Source organism: Dendrobates tinctorius, unplaced genomic scaffold (genome assembly GCF_039654945.1).
Source record: "Dendrobates tinctorius isolate UK_male_01 unplaced genomic scaffold, ASM3965494v1 ptg000162l, whole genome shotgun sequence".
Taxonomy (NCBI): Eukaryota; Metazoa; Chordata; class Amphibia; order Anura; family Dendrobatidae; genus Dendrobates; species Dendrobates tinctorius.
The window spans coordinates 19,605,982-19,627,214 of NW_027361829.1; the positions used below are offsets into that span (position 1 = coordinate 19,605,982).

Genomic DNA, 21,233 nt, shown 5'->3' on the forward strand with positions numbered 1-21,233 from the left:
ACTGACCATATCTTGTAGGTCTGTCCACATGCCAGAGTCCGACGGGACTACGGTGGGGAAAATATATCTGTCGGGGGAAGTGGAGCAAACCTCTATGCTGTAGCCCTCCACGATGGTTCTGAGGACCCACAGGTTGTGGGTAATCTGGGCCCAATTTTCCACGAAGTCTTCCCCCGATGAAAATGGCATCATTGCCTTTTAGATCTCAAGGTTGACGCAAAGAGGGAGCCCTTGCTTCTCCTCACCCTGGCTGTGGGTGCTCCTGTAGGAGCCTCTGTTGGACTTGCCATGGCACCTAAAGTCAGGCTGTCTCCTAGAGAAGAATCCTCTCCGAAAGGACTGGGGCAGTTTTGGTTTTTCCTCTGGAAATCCCCGTTTGTCGGTAGCTAGCGCTAAGATGTTGTCTAGGGCTGGCCCGAACACTCTTAGGCCCAAATAGGGAATGGAGCATAATTTGGCCTTTGAAGCATTATTCCCTGACCAGGACTTAAGCCAGACAGCTCTCCATGCTGCATTAGACAGGGAGCTGTTCCTGGCCACAAATCTTACAGATTTGGCCGACTTGTGACAGGAACGCCGTGGCCAACTTCATGAGGGGAATAGATGCCAGCATATCAGCTCTAGGGGTCTTGTTGGTCACATGTTCCTCTGTTGTGAGTTCATTCTCTGGTTCATCAGTTGTGAGTTCTCCTTCCAGACTCCCTCTGGTGGTAACAGGAGGTTGTGAGGCTGATTTGATTGGTGGAGATCTGCCACCTGAGAATGAGGATGACGATTGGACCTCAGGAGTCTCAGATTGGATTTAAGACAGACGACGCCCTATTCAGTTGCTGGTGATTCCTTCTGGCTTGTCAGCTCTTGGTTTTCAGCTCTGTTCCAGTCATCTAAAGCTAAGTTTTTCTGCTAATGTTCACACTTGATTTTGTTGGTCTATTCAGTTTTTTGTGTGGTCAGCCAGCCACGGCTGGGTGCAGTGCTGAATTTCCACTCTTATTTATCAGTATTTTGACAATTTGCTTTTTGTCCCTTACTAGTTTGGTCTCTTTTTGCTCTGTCTCAGAATAGTTCAGAGTGCCGATATAGTGGGAGAAGTCTAGTGACTTCAGGGTTAATTTTGCTATCAGAAGTGTTGGACATTATTTTTGTAGGGTTTTTTGCAGGTTGCAGACAGTGTCTTTCCTTTCTAGTTAGTTTGGGCCCCATCGTTTGCCCAGCCTATTTTCCTGCCTGTGTTTGTGCCTTCATCTTGTTTCACCGTCAATACACGTGTGGGGGCTATCTATCCCTTTGGGGTCTGCTCTGGGGCAGTTAGTTTTCCCCTTTTCATGCTTCAGGCTTATTTAGTCCTCCGGCTGTGACGAAGCGTCTAGGAACATCGTAGGTACGCTCCACGGCTGCTGCTAGTTGTGTGGGTGGATCAGGGATCTGCAATCTGCATAGTTACCAACCTCTCTGGTTTTCTGTTACTTAGCTTGTTTTGCTTTTTTCTCCTCGGTGACCCATTCATAACATTCCTCCAACTGACCCATCCACAAGAACATAGATCTGGCCACTGAGGTGGCTGCTATGTTAGCTCTAATAAGAGCTGCAGAAGTCTCCTATGTCCTTTTTAAGAGAATGTCCGCCTTTGTCCATTGGGTCACGGAGCCTTGATGAGTCTTCGAATGGGATGGCGGTCTTCTTGGTGACCTTAGCTACTGTGACATCGATCTTAGGAATCTCTTCCCATAGCAGTGTTTCTTCTGGATTGAAAGGTAACCGAACCTTAAAGTCACGGGACAATACTAGTTGCCACTATGCATCTTTCCATTCATCTAGGACCGTCGCTCTGTGTTCGCTTATAGGGAACACAGTTTGTCTGAGACGCGGGTCCCCCAAACATCAGTTCCTGTCTAGATTGCGGCTTAGGGACTTCCTCGATCTGCATAGTGTTTCATATAAGCCTTGACCAACTAGTCCGTGTCCTCTGCCAGAAACAGGTACTTTCTGCCCCGGTCACAGTTGTCTGTGGGATCTCTCCTTCCTCCTCTGGATCGGAGTCCTGGAAGTCGGAGCAGTCAGAGCTTGGTTCGGACTGGCTCAGCCTCCCACCTTGCTCTCTTGTGGCTCGACCCTGGGCTGGGGGGCTGCTGTCGTGAGAGGCTGGACATGGAGGCCTGGACTTCCTCACGTATCAGAGATCTCATCTGAGAGGAGGGATGGCTGCTCATCTCTTATGACCCTTGATGTACAGGGTCCACAGAGGGTTCAGAGGGTGTCTGGTAGCTTTACGCAGCATACAGGACATCTGACCGATTTTGCTGAGGCCTTGCCGGAGTCCTAAGTCATGGTCGGGGGGCTGCTGGTGTTCCCTTATACTAATGGTATAAGATAGGGGTAGTCAGGTCAGTCAGTCCTGTAAATGGCTGCGGGGCTGGCTGTGGGGAGGGTTGTCTGTGCCAGGCGCACTTACCCCTCCATCTGCTGGAGCTTCGGCTTCCATTGCCGCCGCGTTCTGTGGTTGCCGTCAGTCACTCTCTGCCCCCGGAGCGCGCGCTGAAGGTTCAAACCCGGTGTCCGTGACATCACCAGAAGTGAGGCGCGTCTTCACGCGAGAGGCGAGGAAACCACGCGTAGGCCACTACTGCGTTCCAGCCTGGAACGCAAGTCGCCGCCTGCGCCCCTGATCATGACGTCGTCGCCCGCCCAGAAGCCCAGCTGCCTGTGGGGACCGTGCTCCACACACCGCCTCCACTGCCATGGATCTGGACGTCAGATGTCAGGAGCAGAGAGCCTCCCACCAGGAGGAGCTGCTCCCTTCAGGAGTATCATCCTGCTCTTTGGCCTTTGAGGCAGAGGGACTCCCCACCGGGAAGTTTTGGCCCTGGGCTTCTTGACAGGGGGAAGGATTGGACTGGTCGCACGATCCCCCTGGGCCCTCCGGTAAACTCTGCAGTGATCCTCTCGTGTGTCCCTCCATGCACGGACAGGAAAAACACGGAGGGAAAAGGGGTGGGACGGGACCTTTTAACCTCTTGTGTGCTTTCCTGTCCCTGTGAGGAGAAAGACGTCCTCCATGGTGCTGTCAGGTGGACATCCTGGAAAACAGAAATTCATGAATTTCTTTTTTTTTTTTTCATAGAATGAATTTCTTTTTTTTTTTTTCATAGAATGAATTTCTTTTTTTTTTTTTTTTCTCAGAAAATTTTTTTGCAGCACTTTATTCTGAGCTATGACTTATTTTTCGTGTGATGGAGCTATATGGTGGCTTGTTTTTTGCAGGACAAGATGACGTTTTTAGAGGTACCACGTTTATTTATATCTGTCTTTTTGATAGCGTGTTATTCCACTTTTTGTTCGGCAGTATGATAAAGCATTGCTTTTTTTGCCTTTAAAGGGAATCTGTCACCCCATTTTTGGCCTATAAGATGTGGCCACAGCCATCAGGGGGCTTAGCTACAGCATTCTGGAATGCTGTAGATAAGCCGTGGATTTAACCTGAAAAGATAAGAAAAACGAGTTCGATTATACTCACCCGAGAAATCGGTCCGGTCCGATGGGTGTCTCGGTGCGGTGCCTCCCATCTTCTAGAGATGACGTCCTCCTTACTTCTGCCATGGTTCCTGCGCAGGTGTACTTTCTCTGCCCTGTTGTGCGCAGGTGCCAGACCTCTCTGACCTTTCCCAGCACCTACAGTACTTCTCTGCCCTCAACAGGGCAGATAAAGTACGCCTGCACAGGAGCCGCGACAGAAGTAAGAAGGAGGACGTCATCGCTAGAGGATGGGAGGCACTGGACTGGACCGCGACTCCCACCCCCTGGTGAGTATAATCCAACTTGTTATTCTTCTTTCAGGTTACATTGGGGGCTTATCTACAGCATTACAGAATGTTGTGCATAAGCCCCTGATGGCTGTGGCGGCAGCTTATAGGCCGAGAATGGGTTGACATTCTTTTTAATGATGGAATATTGATTTTTTTTTATATTTTTACAATTTAAATTTTTTTATATTTATTTTTACTTTTACACTGTGTCCCACTATGGGACACTCAATTTGTGCAGGCTGATCGCTCCTATAGCATGCAGATTTGCATGCCATATAAGCTGTCAGCGCTGCAGGGATTTGTCACTAATCTCAAACTTCTTGACATGCACTGCGCATGACATGCAGTCTCTGAGCTCTGGTAACCCAGATGTTGTCATGACATCGGTTTACCATGGGAGCGATTGGGACCCCGCGCCATGACGCGGGGTCTCCGATCCAAAGGCAGAGGTGTTGTCACAGCCGACAGCCCCTCTGCCTGCTCCTGGAATGCTGCGATCATGTTTGGGAGTCCCGCCCGTGAGTGCGGCTGATTGCGTATGACGTACTATCCCGTCCATGGGCATTAAGGTCCAGGGCACATGGACGGGATAGTATGCCATATGTCAGAAAGGGGTTAATCAGAGTGGGGAATAAAATCCCCTTCCCTTTTCTTCCAGGATCTCGCACAAATTTTTATTTATTTTTTAAATAAAAGGAGTCTTATGATCTCTTCTTCCAGGGCAAATTGTTCTTTTGGTGACCTCCTGAGGGGTGTTACTTTTGCACTCCTTATTTATGAGCGCCAGTATCTTGCCATTACCATTAACCAGAAATGTGCGCTTTCCTCTCTCCTCCAACCCTCCAAACAGTATATCCTCCAGGGACTTAAACGATCTTTCCTCCTTCAGGCCCATTGTCGGCCCAACAGCTCTGACTAGTCTATCCATATCCTCAACTGGAAAGCATAGTCAGCCCCCTACATCAATGTCCAAGGAGCAGGAGGAAGAGGAAATGGGCTCACTGCAATATTTTCCCTCTGACAGTGGAGAATCATCTGACTCACACCTTTTTAGCTTTTTTTTTTTTTTTTTTTTATTTATTTATTTTTTTATTATTTATTTATTTTTATTTTTATTTTTTAAACACGGGGTCTAAATCCATGATCGTTTTCTGGATGCAGTCTGAGCAGAAACTCCAGGGTCTTCCATAGGGCACACTATTCTTTGTGCTAGGCTCCTAGTGACTTAAGAAAATGGCCCTATTAAAAATGGTGACATTCACATAGATCACTCACCACCCGCTGTCCCATTAAGGGTACCGATTCGGAGGCTGATCAGGGGTACATACGACATCCCTCCTAGATACCAAGGAGTCATGTGACCATCCACTCCTTTGACTGGGATGGCTGCCATTCCTGCCACTTCAGCGGTTGCTCCCTTTACTATGCCCATGCTGGTGAGCGGGCAATGGTAGTGGTGAATGCTGTTGTCTTTAAATCCTCCATGATGGAGTGAGCTTTGGCACAAGTGCTATTTCGTGGTTATCCCTTCCTTTTTATGGGTGATCTACAGCGCTTTCCTCGGTTCTGCCTCCTCTGGTTCCAAAAGACTCCTAACTTCCATACTGGGGATCCCTTTAAGAGAGGCCTGGCATCAGGACCAGAGCGCGGAGTGGATTTGCCCTAAATTCCATACCAATGATCCCTTTAAAGAGACCCTGGGGTCAGTAAGAAAGCGCTGGATGGATTTGCTCTGACTTCCATACCAATCAAAGATCCCTTTAAGAGGGAAGATGTGCCTACGGGATGGAGGATGTGTGATGGGTATATGGGCACGGGAAGGGGGATTCATTTCTGTCATTTGATCTCTGCTCCTTTCAGGGGGGCAGACAATGGCTGGGAGCTTATGTTCCCAGGGATGCTACATTTCTCCCACCATGTCAGTGTCTGCTGAGGTGTTGTCAAGTGGAAAAACTGTTGGCCATAACAACCAGTCACAGCTCAGCTACTTTTAACCAGCTCTGGTGAAATGAGAGATGCTTCGTGATTGGTTGGAGATACATAAACATTCATTTTTATATATATAGAGATATATGTACTATATGGTAAAGTGAAGGGTGTCATTCATTCAAAATTACATTTAAGTAAACATCAATGGAGGAAAAAGCAGCAAAACAAAAACCTTAGACACCATTAACAAGGGGTTAAAATAATTTGTAGCCATGCATTTTTGATCACTCTTAATTACAGAATTTTCTCCCCATTATTTACCCGCATACTATAATTATGAACATTCACCAGAAAACCAATAGTTAACTGCTTTGGGAAGTTATTTTTAAGTAATTAAAAACAAACAAACTTGTATAATGCTTTATTCAAGGGGCCACACACTGGTCTGAAGTACACACTGTCAGGCTATAGTTCATGTACGCGATTGTACACTAGTCGCCAGTTTCTCATTGGAGCACATGTGCAGGAAGTAAAGATTTAATCCTTCTCACCAACATCTGTGGGGCAGGTCTTAACTCCGAAGCAATTCTAAATGTATTAAAAGCATGAGAGTACAGTTTTTTACTTTCCTTTTAAAACACAACATCTATGATACTTACAGTTTTGCTGGCAGGCTGATTTTGAGGTAAGGATCCTGGTGCAAGTACTGGGGAGCTTGCAGGTGTACAAAGCTCTGGAAAAGGATTTGGAATAGCTGGTAAGGATGATGTGCGCAGTTGCTCCTCTTGAAGTCGCCTAAAAAGTAAAAATTATAGATTTTAATAAAAGGCTATTTTTTTTTTTTATAAACAGCTTCCTGTAAGAATTCTATAATGCAGCTTGGAATTAGAAGATAGTTTTATAGTAAACCAGAAGACACAAAGCATATTTAAAGTACTTTATATTTTGTCCAAAAGCCAACTTCATTCAGCTGAACTACTTTAAAGTTTACTGTGCTAAATAACACTGCTCACACGTAGCGATAACCCACCAAAAATTTAGATCGAGAAGCGGTTGTCTTAGTATTTAGAACAACTCCTTTAAGTAGCAAAAACCTGGTGAAAGACTCCCCCTTAAAAGGGAATTTGTCACCACATTTCACCTATCTAAAATTAAATATGGGCACAGAGGTTAGACTGCTGAACAAAGTCCTCCCTATATGCCTCATATCATATCACTTGAGGATAAATCATCTTTTATCACTTCATATAAATGACCTCTTCCAGGCTATGGGGAGGACGCTGCCTGGAAGATCACTGCCTCCAGCATTTATCATACATGAAGGGAGAATTACCAGTCTGACACAAGTAACCAACACAGAAGTTAAGTTTATTTTCTTGCAAACGCATTTTTTGATTCTCTCTCAGCTCTGCTGTATTGTAACTTTACAGCCCTGTCTGCCTGTGAGATGGAAACAGAGAGGAACCTGCAGATGAGTCCGTTATAAATCACACTCAAAACTCCCCCTCCATGTATAATCTCTGGAGGCAGAGATATCTTCCAGGCACCGTCCTTCCCAGAGCCTGGAATAGATCATTTACCGTATATAAAATGATAAAAATATCAGCAACAAGACATCTGATATGACAGACAGGGGACGACTTTTCAGCAGACAATAGCCTGTATGCCCATATTAATAGTCAAGATACTGTAGGTCAAATGTGGTGACAGATTCCCTTTAACCCCTTAACCTCCAAGGTGGTTTGCACTTTCATGACCGGGCCAATTTTTACAATTCTGACCACTGTCCCTTTATGTGGTAACTCCAAAACACTTCCATGGATCCTGATGATTGACACTGTTTTCTCGTGACATTGTACTTCATGCTCGTGGTAAAATTTCATTCATAAAACTTGCGTTTATTTGTGAAAAAAAACGGAAATTTGGCAAAAATTGAAAAATTTCGCAATTTTCCAACTTTGAATTTTTATGCCCTTAAATCACAGAGATACAGCACACAAAAAACTTAATAAGTAACATTTCCCACATGATTACTTTACATCAGCACAATTTTGGAAATCAAATTTTTTTTTGTTAGGAAGTTATAAGGGTTAAAAGTTGACCAGCGATTTCATTTTTGCAACACCATTTTATTTTTACAGACCACATCACATTTGAAGCCACTTTGAGGGGTCTATATGATAGAAAATACCCAAAAGTGACACCATTCTAAAAACTGCACCCCTTAAGGTGCTCAAAACCACATTCAAGTTTATTAACCCTTCAGGTGCGTCACAGGAATTTTTCTGAATATTTAAAAAAATGAACATTTAACTTTTTTTCACAAAAAAAATACATCAGGTTCAATTTTTTTTTATTTTACCAAGGGTAACAGGAGAAGTTGGACTGCAAAAGTTATTGTGCAGTTTGTCCTGAGTACACTGATACCCCACATGTGGGGGTAAAACACTATTTGGGCGCATGGCAGAGCTCGGAAGGGAAGCAGCACCATTTGACGTTTTTGGCTGGAATTGAGATTGGACACCATGTCACGTTTGGAAAGCCCCTCATGTACCAAAACAGTGAAAACCCCCCACAAATTACACCATTTCGGAAACTAGACCCCCCAAGGAACTTATCTAGATGAGTGGTGAGCACTTTGAACCCCCCCCAGTGCTTCACAGAAGTTTATAACGACCGGGCGTGAAAATAAAAAAATCGTATTTATTTCAACAAACATGATCTTTTAGTCCCTATTTTTTTTTTATTTTCCCAAGGGTAAGTTGTTGTCCAATTTGTCCTGAGTACGCCGATACCTCATATATGGGAGAAAACTACTGTATGGGCACACGTCGGGGCTCAGAAGGGAAGTAGTGACGTTTTGGAATGCAGACTTTGATGGAATGGTCTGCAGGTGTCATGTGCGTTTGGCGAGCCCCTGATGTACTTAAACTATTGAAACTCCCCACAAGTGACCCCATTTTGGAAACTAGACGCCCCACGGAACTTATCTAGATGTGTGGTGAGCACTTTGAACCCCCAAGTGCTTCACAGAAGTTTATAATGCCCGGGCGTGAAAATAAAAAACCTTTTTTCCACAAAATGATATTTTTGCCCCCAATTTTTTATTTTCCTAAGGGTAACAGGAGAAATTGGACTCCAAAAGTTGTTTTGCAATTTGTTCTGAGTAGGCCGATACCCTATATGTGGGGGTAAAACACCGTTTGGGCGCATGACAGAGCTTGGAAGGGAAGGAGCACCATTTGACTTTTTCAACGCAGAATTGGCTGAAATTGAGATCAGACGCCATGTTGCATTTGGAGAACACCTGATGTCGCCCAAACAGTGGAAACCCCCCAATTCTAACTCCAACCCTAACCCCAGCACACCCCTAACCCTAATCTCAGCCCTAGCCCTAACCCTAATGGGAAAATTAATTTTTTTTTTATTTTATTATTTTTCCCTAACTAAGGAGGTGATAACGGGGGGGGGGGGGGGTTTGATTTACTATTTATGGCGGTTTTTATGTTTGGCAGCTGTCACATGCTAGAAGACGCTTTTTATTGTAGAAATAGTTTTTGCATCACCACATATTGAGAGCTATAATTTTTCCATATTTTGACCCACTGAGTCATGTGAGGTCTTATTTTTTGCGGGACGAGTTAACGCTTTTATTGGCATCATGTTCGGGCACGTGACATCTTTTGATCGCTTTTATTCCGATTTTTGGGACGCAGAATGAACAAAAACCAGCGTTCCATGAATTTCTTTTGGGGGGTGCGTTTACACCGTTCCGCGTGCGGTAAAATTGATAAAGCCCTTTTATTCTTTGGGTCAGTACGGTTACAGCGATACCTCATTTAGGTCTTATGTTTTGGCGCTTTTATGCAATGAAAACAATTTTATATAAAAAATCATTTTTGCATCGCTTTATTCTGCAAGCTATAACTTTATTTTTTCACTGATGATGCTGTATGGTGGCTCGTTTTTTGTGGGACAAGATAACATTTTCAGCGGTACCATGCATATTTATATGCGCCTTTTTGATCGCGGGTTATGATAAATCATTTTTTGCTTCGTTTATTTTTATTTTTTTAAGGGGTTCGCTAAAGGGGTTAACTAATGGGACAGTTTTTTAGGGCGGGTCGTTACGGACGTGGCGATACCAAATATGTGTACCTTTGGTTTTTTTTTATTTCCAAAAAATGAATTAGGGAATTTTTTTTTTTTTTTAATTTAGCGATTTTTTTTTAAATTTTTACTTTTTTTTAACTTTATTACATTGTCCCAGGTGGGACATCACTGTCCTGTGACAGATCGCTGATCTGTCACATCACAGATCACCGTGATAGATCGATCTGTCACAGCCACTGCACAAGGCTTCCTCCTTGCCTGCGCTTTGCAGGCATGAGGAAGCCAACTCCCTGCAGGCCCCCGAAGGTCCCCGTCGCCATCTTGGATTCGGGGACCTGCAGGGATGGAGCCCCCCACAGCAGCACTGCACATTGCGCTTCTGTGGGGGGCTCAGGGAAGCACGGAGGGAGCCCCCTCCCTGCCGATGCTTGCCTTTAACCCCCGGTAAACCGCGATCGTGTTTGATCGCGGTGTGCAAGGGGTTAACATGTCGGGGGCGGTCTGTGACCGCCCCTGACACATTTTGCCGGTGTCAGCTGTGATAATCAGCTGACACCTGGCCGCGATCAGAGGCGCTCACCACGTGGGCGCCGCTGATTGCTGTGACATACTGTCCCGTCCCTGGGAATTAAGTCCCAGGGCACAAGAACGGGATAGTACGTCACATGACAGAAAGGGGTTAAAGTGAACCTGTCAGCTTATTTTTCCGCTATAAGCTGCGAACACTGCCTTTCGGGGCTTATCTACAGCATCAGGCGGCATCATATAGCAGCCAAAACAGGTGACAGGTTCCCTTTAACTCTTGCAGATTGTAAGCTTGCCAGAAGGGCCCTCACTCCAAATGCAACTAACTGTCCTACCTTGTATTAAATTTGTCCTATTTTACTCATTTATATAGCGCCATTAATTTAACAGCGCTTTACAGACATTATTGGCACTGTCCCTGAGGGGGCTCACAATCTATATTCCCCATCAGTATGTCTTTGGAGTGTGGAAGGAAACCTGAGAACTCAGAGAAAACCCACACACACAGGGAGAATATACAAACTCCTTGAAGATGTAGTCCTTTGTGGGATTTGAACCCAGGACCCCAGCGCTGCAAGGCTGTAGTGGTAGCCACTGAGCCCCCTGCTGTATTCCCGCTTAATAGTAAGGGTACCGTCACACTTGGCGATGCACCAGCGATCCCAACGATGCGACCTAGTAGGGATTGCTGGTGCGATGTCAAACAATCAGATCTCAACAGTGACGCAGCAACGATACAGAACGATATGATGGTCGTTGGGACTGTCTCAGACCTGCCGTATTGAGGTCGTTCGTCGTTCTCCCTGTCAAACACAGCGATGCATGCTGGCCAGCGGGACACCAGCAATCAAAATGGCCCAGGGCATTCGAGCACGATCAGAGAAATCGCAGAAGGGGCCCGACTGCCGCTATGTCACACATAGCGAGATCGCTATTGCGTCACAAGTCAGTGACGCAACAGCGATCTCGCTATGTGAGACGGGGGCTTAAAGTGCTGTGGAATATGTTGGCGCTATATAAAATTAACATTCAGCCATCAGTAGTTTACCAGTCTAGATTATCAACACTATTTACATAGAGATCTAGGTTGCCAATCGTCCATTAATAAAAGGACAGTTCAAGTTTTTTTCTGCTAAATCTGACTTCAGAAGGAAGAAGCCGCGGTCCAGTCTCAGCTCCAGCCTCAGGCCTCTGACAGAAGTACAGACGCAGTAACAGCATTTAGGGCAGGAGTTTACTGCAAATGCAAGTATATCTCCATTTAATCCCCTCTCAAATTCATCACAGCAGATACTGCTCTCTGGATGGTTTCAGCATTTGTGAGGGCATCTAGCAGCTCTTCTTACTTGTGTTAGCCGACTGACAGATGTTCACATCAGCTGCCAAATCATTCCACCTCCTTAAGCCACCACATCTTCTGCAGGACTTTATTGGAGTACCACTGCAAATTGCTTGCCCATTCAGAAGCAGCAGCGATTAGGCAGCATTCAACCACCACAGCTGCTGCTTTTGAATGGGCATTAAAAGACTGTACCCTAATACAGCCCTGCAGTAGAGGTGGTGGAATGTTAGGTGACTAACGAATGTTCACATCAGCCAACATGTCAGAAGTACTGAAAGCTGTTGGATGCACTCAGTGCTCAGGGGCTCTTTTCAGCAGCTGAGGCAGTGAATGGGAAGGACAAAGGATTTGTTGACAACTTAAAAACTTGCCAGTAGTTTTGGTGGATAGCTACAGTGCTCGTCACCATTATCGGCACCCTTTCATTTTTCATAGACTGTACAATATCTTCAGAAATAAATGGAAATGTACCAAAGTTATAGCCTCAGGATTTATTAGTGGTCTAAAGATCGATGTGAACACTTTATCGCCCAAGGATGACAAAAGTATTCTAAGAGTGATACCCGTCAAGATGTCAGTGCGGGTTTGACTCGCACACGTGGGGTTAATGTCTGGAACCAGTGCTGATGACTGGCATTTCTGGGGTTAAAGGTTGTGATCCCAGTGCAGGCTTACCTGCACACCTGGGGCTATGATTGTGGCCTCTCCCTGGTTCTGGGAGAGGCTTCTTATAGCTTCAGGACGCTCCCATCACCGTCAGTTATACTTTCGCCCTTGGCATTGTGTGGTGACCCGAGTATGTTTGTGCTGTGTTCTGATTGCTTGATTCTCTGTGTACGACTCGGTCTGTTCTCTGGATATTGCTTTGGATTCTGCTAGGTACCTTCTATGTCTGTTTGGTTTTGACTTCTACTTGGCCCTGACTATCCGTTCTGTCTCATCCCTGGTACTTTACTGATCTCTCTGTATGACCTCCGTTTTGCCTGACTGAGTATTTCTGTATAGTGTCCTGCCATCTCTGAAAGCAGGACGCTAAGCCCGGCCCCCTTGCAGTCACAAGACCGTAGGTCCTGTGACTGCTTGCTAAACTTCAGCGTCCACAGGTCATGTGTATCTGTACTTTCCGGCTGTAACTGCCCCCGGGCCCCCCTACAGTGCAGGTGAGTCCCTGCTCAGCGGAGGCTGCACGCAGGTGCTGACAGGATCCTGACATTACCTTTATTGGCTAACCAGAAACTAATATGTTTGCAAGCTTTCATAGCACAGTGGCTCCTTCAGGCAAGATAACTGGATTAATAAGAAAAAAGCACAACATTTAAGGGATACTACAGTAGGATGTTTGTTCGTTAGGTGGGAGGTGTGATGCCTCCTAAATAGGAGTCATGGAAATCGAATTAGCATTTTCTTACAAATGGAGAGACAGTGGGAATGATGTTCTAAAGGCCCCATCACACTAAGCAATATCGCTAGCAATATCGCAGTAACATCAATGGTTTTGTGACGCAGCAGCGATATCGCTATGTGTGATACTTACTTCTGACCGGCTCCCCCCCGCTGATTATCACTGATCGCGTGAGAACGGCCTGGGCCGTTTCTCGTCGTCAGCTTCCTGCTGGGCTGCCTGTGGCGCCGACGAGCGACGCGTGGACGCGGGCAGGAGGACGTCAGGATCGCCTCGTCTGACAGGTAAGTAGCGACCCTCGACCGCTGGTATGTCGCTGGTGAGATCTGCCTGTGTGGCAGCTCACTAGCGACCACTTAGCGATGCACCAGCGATCCATATTGTTGTCGGGATCGCTGGTGCATCGCTAAGTGTGATAGTACCTTTAGTTGTCTGAAGTCCTTCTGGTGGAAGTGTGAACTGTGTCCATGTAGGGAGTCATAAATCCAGGTGTTATATTGAGTCCTAGTGTCAAAGTGTTGAACATCCTTATAAGTTTAAATTCCCAAATTTTTCTCTGTCATCCTTAAAATGACCTTTTAGTATTAAGACTTAAGTCTGTCATACAATGTACAGTTCAAGAGAAATGTTTTCCCACAGGCGTGTCCACTTCATTCCCGATTGTATGTTTGTGTAAATTCATCCTTGTTTGTAGTTTGTGCATGGTTTCCCCAATATAGATCTCATCCCATTGCCTCTCCATTTGTAAGAAAATGCTAATTCAATTTCCTTGACTCCTCTTTAGGAGGCAGCACACTCCCACCTAATGAGCAAATATCCTACTGTAGTATACCTTAAAATGTTGTGCTTTTTTCTTATTAATCCATTTGTTATCTAGCCTGAAGGAGCCACTGTGCTCTGAAAGCTTGCAAACATATTAGTTTCTGGATAGCCAATAAAGGTATCACTGAGAATACTTTTGTCATCACTGGGCGGAAAAGCATTCACATCGATTTTTCTGGCTAACACGGTACCACAATATATTTATTGTACATTTTAGTGGTCTAAAGTAATACAACATTTTTCTTCAACTTACAATTTGCAATGTCAAAGAAGAAGCAGAATAAACAGTATGTGCAGCAATAAAGGCACCCATAATACTTGGTTGCACACCCTTTGGCATTGATGACCAACTCCAAACGTTTCTTGTAGCCATCTAGAAGCTTCTTGCACTTCTCAGCTGGCATTTTCTCCCACTCTTCCTCAGCAGTTTAAGATCTTGAATGTTTACAGGATTTTTTCTCCCAATGGCAGATTTCAGATCATCCCAAAGATTCTCAATATGATAGAGTCCAGGACTCTTTTTTTTAAATGGCAATCAATAAGTTTATTTTTTTTCTTTCAACCATTCCTGAGTACTTTTGGATATGTGCTTTGGGTCATTGTCTTGCTGGAGGACCCAAGATCTGCAGCTCAAACCAAGTTTTATCACACTGGGTAGTACATTTTGATCTAAGATCTCTTGATAATTATTTCATTTCATGATTCCTGTGAGGTCTCCAGTACCAGACACCAAAGAAACCCCTCAGCATTATGATCCTCCACCATGCTTAACTGTTGGTGGGGTGTTCTTTTCTGTATAAGCTTCATTGTGAAGTCTATAAACAAACTTGCTTTGCACTGCCAAAAAACTGTTTCATCTGTCCACAGAACATATTCCCAGAAGGATTGTGGGTTGTTGAGGCACTATTTGGCAAAGAGGAGTTGTTTTATTGCCTTTTCAGCCATGGTTTCTTCCTTGACCTTAGGTCATGAAGCTCTGCTTGGTTTAGCGTGTGGCGTATGGTACTTGTTAAAACCATAACCCCAGACTGTTCCAGGTTGGCCTTCAGGTCTTTGGATATTTGATGTATTTTTTCCACCATTCACACCAACCTTCGAAGACATCTCTTGTCAAATTCCCCCCCCCCCACACGTTCAGGGAGGTTCTTGACAGTCCCATGCTTGGCAAACTTAACACTGGGTACTCTTGAAACAGATACCAAAGTCATTGGGGATGGCCTTATACCCTTTAGAAGACTTGTGTTTTCTAATGGCAGTTCTAATGTCCTCAGACCGCTCATTTGTCTTCTCCATTGTGAAAAGGAACAGGGCCTACCATGTGGTTTTTTAAAAATAGTGAAGTCAACATTAATTGGCCAATGTCTGTCACATGGGTGCTGACCATTAATCACAGGTGATTCTCATTTGTGATTTATCACTGGCGAGTCAAAATGTGATTCCATACTAATTTAATGCAAAGGGTGCAAATACCAGTGTCACAGCAAGCTTTTGGTTCTTTTTTGTTTTCAATTACTGTTTAATCATTTGCTCTTTAGTATTGAACACCAGTGATCTGTACAAAAAACTAACTTGATTCATTTTTTTTTCAGGAGATATTCAAACTCATAATATAGCGAGAAAAAAAAAACCTACTAAAAAAGCATCTTCACTGTGATAGCAAAAACTACCCCACCCCCAATATAATTCTAGCATCATTATAAATCGCACTCAAAGAATAAATCCCCCTTATCACTTATACCGCACGGTAAACAGTGCAAAAATGAAAGAGAACCATTATTGAATTGCTGTTTATTTATTCATGCTCCCTCCCAAAAATCGGAATAAGGATCGGCTCACATATCATACGCTCTCCGTTGAGAACTTACGTCAGGGTTTCCGTGAAAACTCCCTAAAATTTTGATTCAGACAAAACCCAGAAGGAACCACTCACTATTATGAGGCAGATGGAATCGCTTTGGAATGGTCTGTGTTTTGGTGGCATCACATCATTTTAGTTTTTTTTTTTTTTTTTTTTTTTTTTAAGCACATAAGTGTGGACGACCACAGATCTGTGCACGCCTAAAAAGATATCGCCGGAGCAGACATCAATCAGTACAATTTTCCTCCATCTGCCGCTTTATGGTGGGCGATTCCATTGGCGGTTTAAGTCAGGATGAAATTTGTGGGATTTACAGGGAAACCCCAACAAAAGTGTTCAGTGTAGAACACAAGAATGTGATCTCAGCCTTATTCTGGAAGCATTTAAAAAATGTTATCTATCCCAAAATGTTACCAATAAAACCCCTAATTTATCCTGCACAAAACTAGCCCCCACTCAGGTCCATCATCTGTCACTGGAACTATAGGGGTTCCCACGTTAACAGTAGAACCAAGACTCTGGAAAGACATAGCTGACGCCCCCTTAAATAAAATCCAGGGAATTCTGCGCTCCCAAATCCAAATACATCCCTTCTTCTGAGCTCCACTGTGCCTAATCCACAGTAAGCAGCCACATGTTTGGCATTATTGTAGTGGGGAGAGAGCACTTCATTTATGGGGTGTGTCTCGCTAGAAGCACAATGTATGGGGGCACTACAGTATTTGGGGGCACAATGTATGGGTTCTAAACTGGCAATTTGCAATTCTTCATAAAAAAAAAGTCACAACATAGTCACTGCAGCCATAGATAAATTCATTGAGAGGTGCAGTTTCTACAATGGTGTCACTTTTGGGGTTTTTCGCCTATAGCACCTTAGGGGTGCTGCAAATGTCAGCCGCAAACTATCCTATGGCTCCAAAAGCTAAATACAGCTCCTTCCGTCTCAGCCCTGACATGTGGCCCAACAGTAATTTCTGGCAACATATGGGGCAGCACCACATTCAGGTGAAATTGTGCAATAAATTGCAGGGTCTAGTTTCACCTATTAAACCTTTTGTACCTGACAAATTTGCAGCAAATATAAAAATTAAATTTTTATTAATAAAATGTCATATTTCAACATCTCATTACAAAATTACGTGAGGCACCTATGGGTTCAAAATACTCACCCCTCCATGAATTCTTCGAAAGGTCTAGCTTCCAGAATGGGGTCATGGGGGGGTGGGGGGGGGGTGAGAGCTCTCTGCTACTTTCACATGTCAGGGGCTCCTCAAATGCAACATAGCATTCACCATCTATTCCATACAAATAGTGTCCTTTCCTTTCCTAGCCTTGCCATGTGCCCAAGCAGAAGTTTTTGACCACATGCGGGGTATCGTCTGGTTCAGGCAGGACAAATTTCTCTACAAATTATGGCGTCAGTTTTCTCCATTGTGAAAATTATAAGCTTGGGGCTAAACCATTCGTGAAAAAAAAAAAAAAATAATAATTTTTAATATGACGACCTAATGTTATCAATTTTTGTGTAGTAGGTGTTCACTATACACCTGGATAAAATCCTTGTAGTTTTCAAAATGGGGTCACTTGTGTTCCCCCCCCCACACACACTTTTTAGGCACATCAGGGGCTCTCCAAACATGACATGACACCCGTAGACCACCATCAGTCTGCTTTCAAAAGACTGCTTTCTAAAACGTCACCGTCTCCTTTCCAAACCCTGCTGTATGCCCAGTTTCCTCTACATATTTGGTATCAACTTACTCAGGAGAAATTGCACAACAAATTTTGGGGTCCATTTTCTCCTATGACCCTTTTAAAAATGAAAAAATTTGGAGGCTAAAAGTAAATTTTTGCAGTTAAAATGAGTTACTTTCACAGCTCTACGTTATAAACTTCTGTGAAGCACCTGGGGGTTCAAGGTGCCCACGACATCTAGATACATTCCTTGAGGGGTCTAGTTTCCAAGATGGGGTCAATTATGGGGGGTTTCCACTGTTTAGGCACATCATGGGCTCTTCCAAATGAGACATTGAGTCCACGCTCAATTTACGCCATTTGTGCGTTTAAGAATTCATACGGCGCTCTACCCTTCCAAGACCTTTTGTGCACATAAAACTGTGGATTTCTCCCATATATGGGGTATCGGCATACTAAAGAGAAATTGCACGTTTTATGGTCCGTTTTCTCCAATTACCTTGTGAAGACAACAAATTTGGGGTTAAAGTAAAATTTTTATTAAAAAAAGTTAAGTTTATTTTTTTCCTTCCACATTCCTTTAGTTCCTGTAAAGCACGTGAAGGGTTAATAAACTTCCTGAATGTGGCTGAGTACTTTGATAAAGTACCCAAAAGTGACACCATTATAAAAACTGCACCTCTCATACAGACCCCTCAAAGTGACTTCCACTGTGATGTGGTCCTTAAAAAATGGTTTTGCAAAATTCAGTAAAATTGAGAAATTGCTGATCAACTTTTAACCCTTCTATCTTACAAAAAAAATATATATGTTTAACCCCTTTACCCCCAAAGGTGGTTTGCATGTTAATGACCAGGCCAATTTCTACATTTCTGACCACTGTCCCTCTGAGGTGTAATAACTCTGCAACGCTTCCATGGATCCCAGTGATTCTGACAATGTTTTCTCGTGACATTGTACTTCATGATACTGGTAAAACTTATTTGATATGACTTGCGTTTGTGAAAAACGGAAATTTGGCAAAAATTTTCCAACTTTGAATTTTCATGCCCTTAAAACAGATAGTTAATAAATTTACATTTCCCACATATCTACTTAACAAAAAAAATTTTGGTTCCAAAATTGTGCTGATGTAATGAAGTTATAAGGGTTAAAAGTTGACCAGCGATTTCTTGTTTTTTACACCACTTTTTTTTTTTTTTTTTTTTTGGGACCACATCACATTTGAAGTCACTTTGAGGGGGTCTATATGACAGAACATACCCAAAAGTGACACCATTCTAAAAACTGCACCCCTGAAGGTGCGTAAAACCATATTCAAGAAGTTTAACCCTTCAGGTGCTTCACAGGAATTTTTGGAATGTTGTTTAAAAAAAAAAAAAAAAAATAAATGAAAATTAAATTTTTTCACAAAAAAATTACTTCAGATCCAATTTGTTTTATTTTACCAAGGGTAACAGGAGAAAATGGACCCCAAAAGTTGGACAATTTGTCCCGAGTACGCCGATACCCCATATAGGCAGATAAACCACTGGGCGCATAGCAGAGCTCGGAAGGGAAGGAGTGCTGTTTGACTTTTCAATGCAAAATTGGCTGGAATTGAGATCGGATGCCATGTCACATTGAAAGTCCCTGATTTGCCTAAACAGTGGAAACCCCCCAATTCTAACTCCAACCCTAACCCCAACACACCTAACCCCCAACCCGAACTGGAAAATGGAAATAAACACTTTATTTTTCCCTAACTAAAAGGGGGTGATAAATGAGTGTTTTATTTACTATTTATAGTGGGTTTTTAAGTTTGTCAGCTGTCACACACTAAAAGACGCTTTTTATTGCGTTTTTGCATCACCACATTTTGAAAGCTTTAATTTTTCCATATTTTGGCCCACAGAGTCATGTGAGGTCTCGATTTTTGCGGGACGAGTTGACGTTTTTATTGGTACCATTTTTGGGCACATGACATTTTTTGATCACTTTTTATTCTGATTTTTGGGACACAGAATGAACAAAACCCAGCAATTCAAGAATTTCTTTGGTGGTGGTGGTGGGGGGGGGGGGGGGGTGTTTGTCCAGTTCCGCATGTTGTAAAATTGCTAAAGCAATTTTATTCTTTGGGTCAGTACGATGACAGCAATACCTCATTTATCTCATTTTATTATGTTTAGGAGCTTTTATACAAAAAATCTATTTTATAGAAAAAATATTTGCATAGTTTTATTTTGAGAACTGTAACTTATTTTTACAGTGATGGAGCTACATGGCAGCTTGCTTTTTGCGGGACAAGATGGCGTTTTCAGCGGTACCACGTTTCTTTATATCCGTCTTTTTGATCACGTGTTATTCCACTTTTTGTTCGGCGGTATGATAAAGCATTGTTTTTTAATGGTGTTCACTAAAGGGGTTAATTAGTGGGACAGTTTTATAGGTCGGGTCGTTAAGGATGCGCCGATACTGTGTACTTTTGTTAAGATTTTTTATTTACATTTTTATTTGATTGAATATTGATTTTATTTTTTTAATATTTTTAGAGTTTAAATTTTTTTTTTTTTTTATTTCATTCTTTTACACTTTGTCCCACTATGGGACACATTTTGTGCAGGCTGATCGCTTATATGGCATGCAGATCTGCATGCCATAAAAGCTGTCAGCGCTGCACTCTGGTGTGTCACACATGCACAGTGCATGTCAGGAAGTCTGAGGACAGTGTGCACAGAGTCTGGTTGCCATAGTGACATTGCAGAAGCAAACCGAGCTCAGAAGGAAGGTCCCCAACCCCACCTGGCAGGGTGGATCCCCTGAATGCCTCCAGGCGAGCCAGACTCAATCCCTCATCTGTATGTGGTACCCCAGATTGCAACTACCTTCAAGAAAAAAGTAAACAAAACTGCACCTCTGTGTCCTTCACTTATTCTCTGCACCCCAACGTTCACCACCACCTGAAGAATCAAATTTGCCCTGGGGCCCTGCTATACCCGTGGGGAGCTGAACCATCTTTGCTGCGTCACCAACAGCCCCAGAGGGCCAAAACTGTAGCGTCGGCCACCCATTGCCGAACACCACGGGTGGCATCACAATTAAACACCACATAACTAGCTAGTATTTAATTACTGGACACCCAGGGCCACGTACCGGGTCACTGCCACCGTGACAACCCCTTTTGAGAGCCTGACCGGTCCAGTACAGAGTAATCCAAGGCCCTGCGGGGCGCTCCACATGACATGAAGTCTGAGCTCTGATAACCCGGATGTAGTCATGACTACATCGGGTTACCATAGGAGCGATCGGGACCCCGTGTCTTCGATCAGAAGGCAGATTGGATGTCAGAGGTGACAGCCCCTCTGCCTGCTCCCGGAATGCTGCGATCATGTTTGATCACAGTGTTCCGGGGGTTAACGTGCCGGGAGCAGTCCATGACTGCTCCTGGCACTTAGTGCCAGGCGTCAACTGACACCCGGCCGCGATCAGCCGCGCTCCCCCCGTGAGCGTGGCTGATCGCGTATGACGTACTATTACATCCATGTCATTAAGGCCCAGTGCACATGGACACAATAGTAAGTGAAAGGTCAGAAAGGGGTTAAAAAACTATGCAGATTTAAAGAAGATGTGGAAAACGCTATTTATTGACTATTTTGTGCAACAACTTTCTGATTTAAGGGCTTAAGAATTGAAAGTTAGAAAATTGCGAATTTAAAATTTGCTAAATTTCTGATATTTTCACAAATAAACGCAAGGCATATGAAA

At 43.8% G+C, this 21,233-nt stretch overlaps 1 protein-coding gene across 2 annotated transcripts in view; it reads right to left on the bottom strand.

Moving 5' to 3' along the window:
* The window catches only part of GRB10 (growth factor receptor bound protein 10), a 423,742-nt gene that overhangs the window by 136,772 nt on the left and 265,737 nt on the right, over positions 1-21,233 (bottom strand). For both annotated transcript variants that reach the window (XM_073549876.1, XM_073549877.1), the window contains one exon: positions 6,392-6,527. In XM_073549876.1, the coding sequence (XP_073405977.1) occupies positions 6,392-6,527 (136 nt within the window). The remainder of the gene's footprint in view (positions 1-6,391; positions 6,528-21,233) is intronic.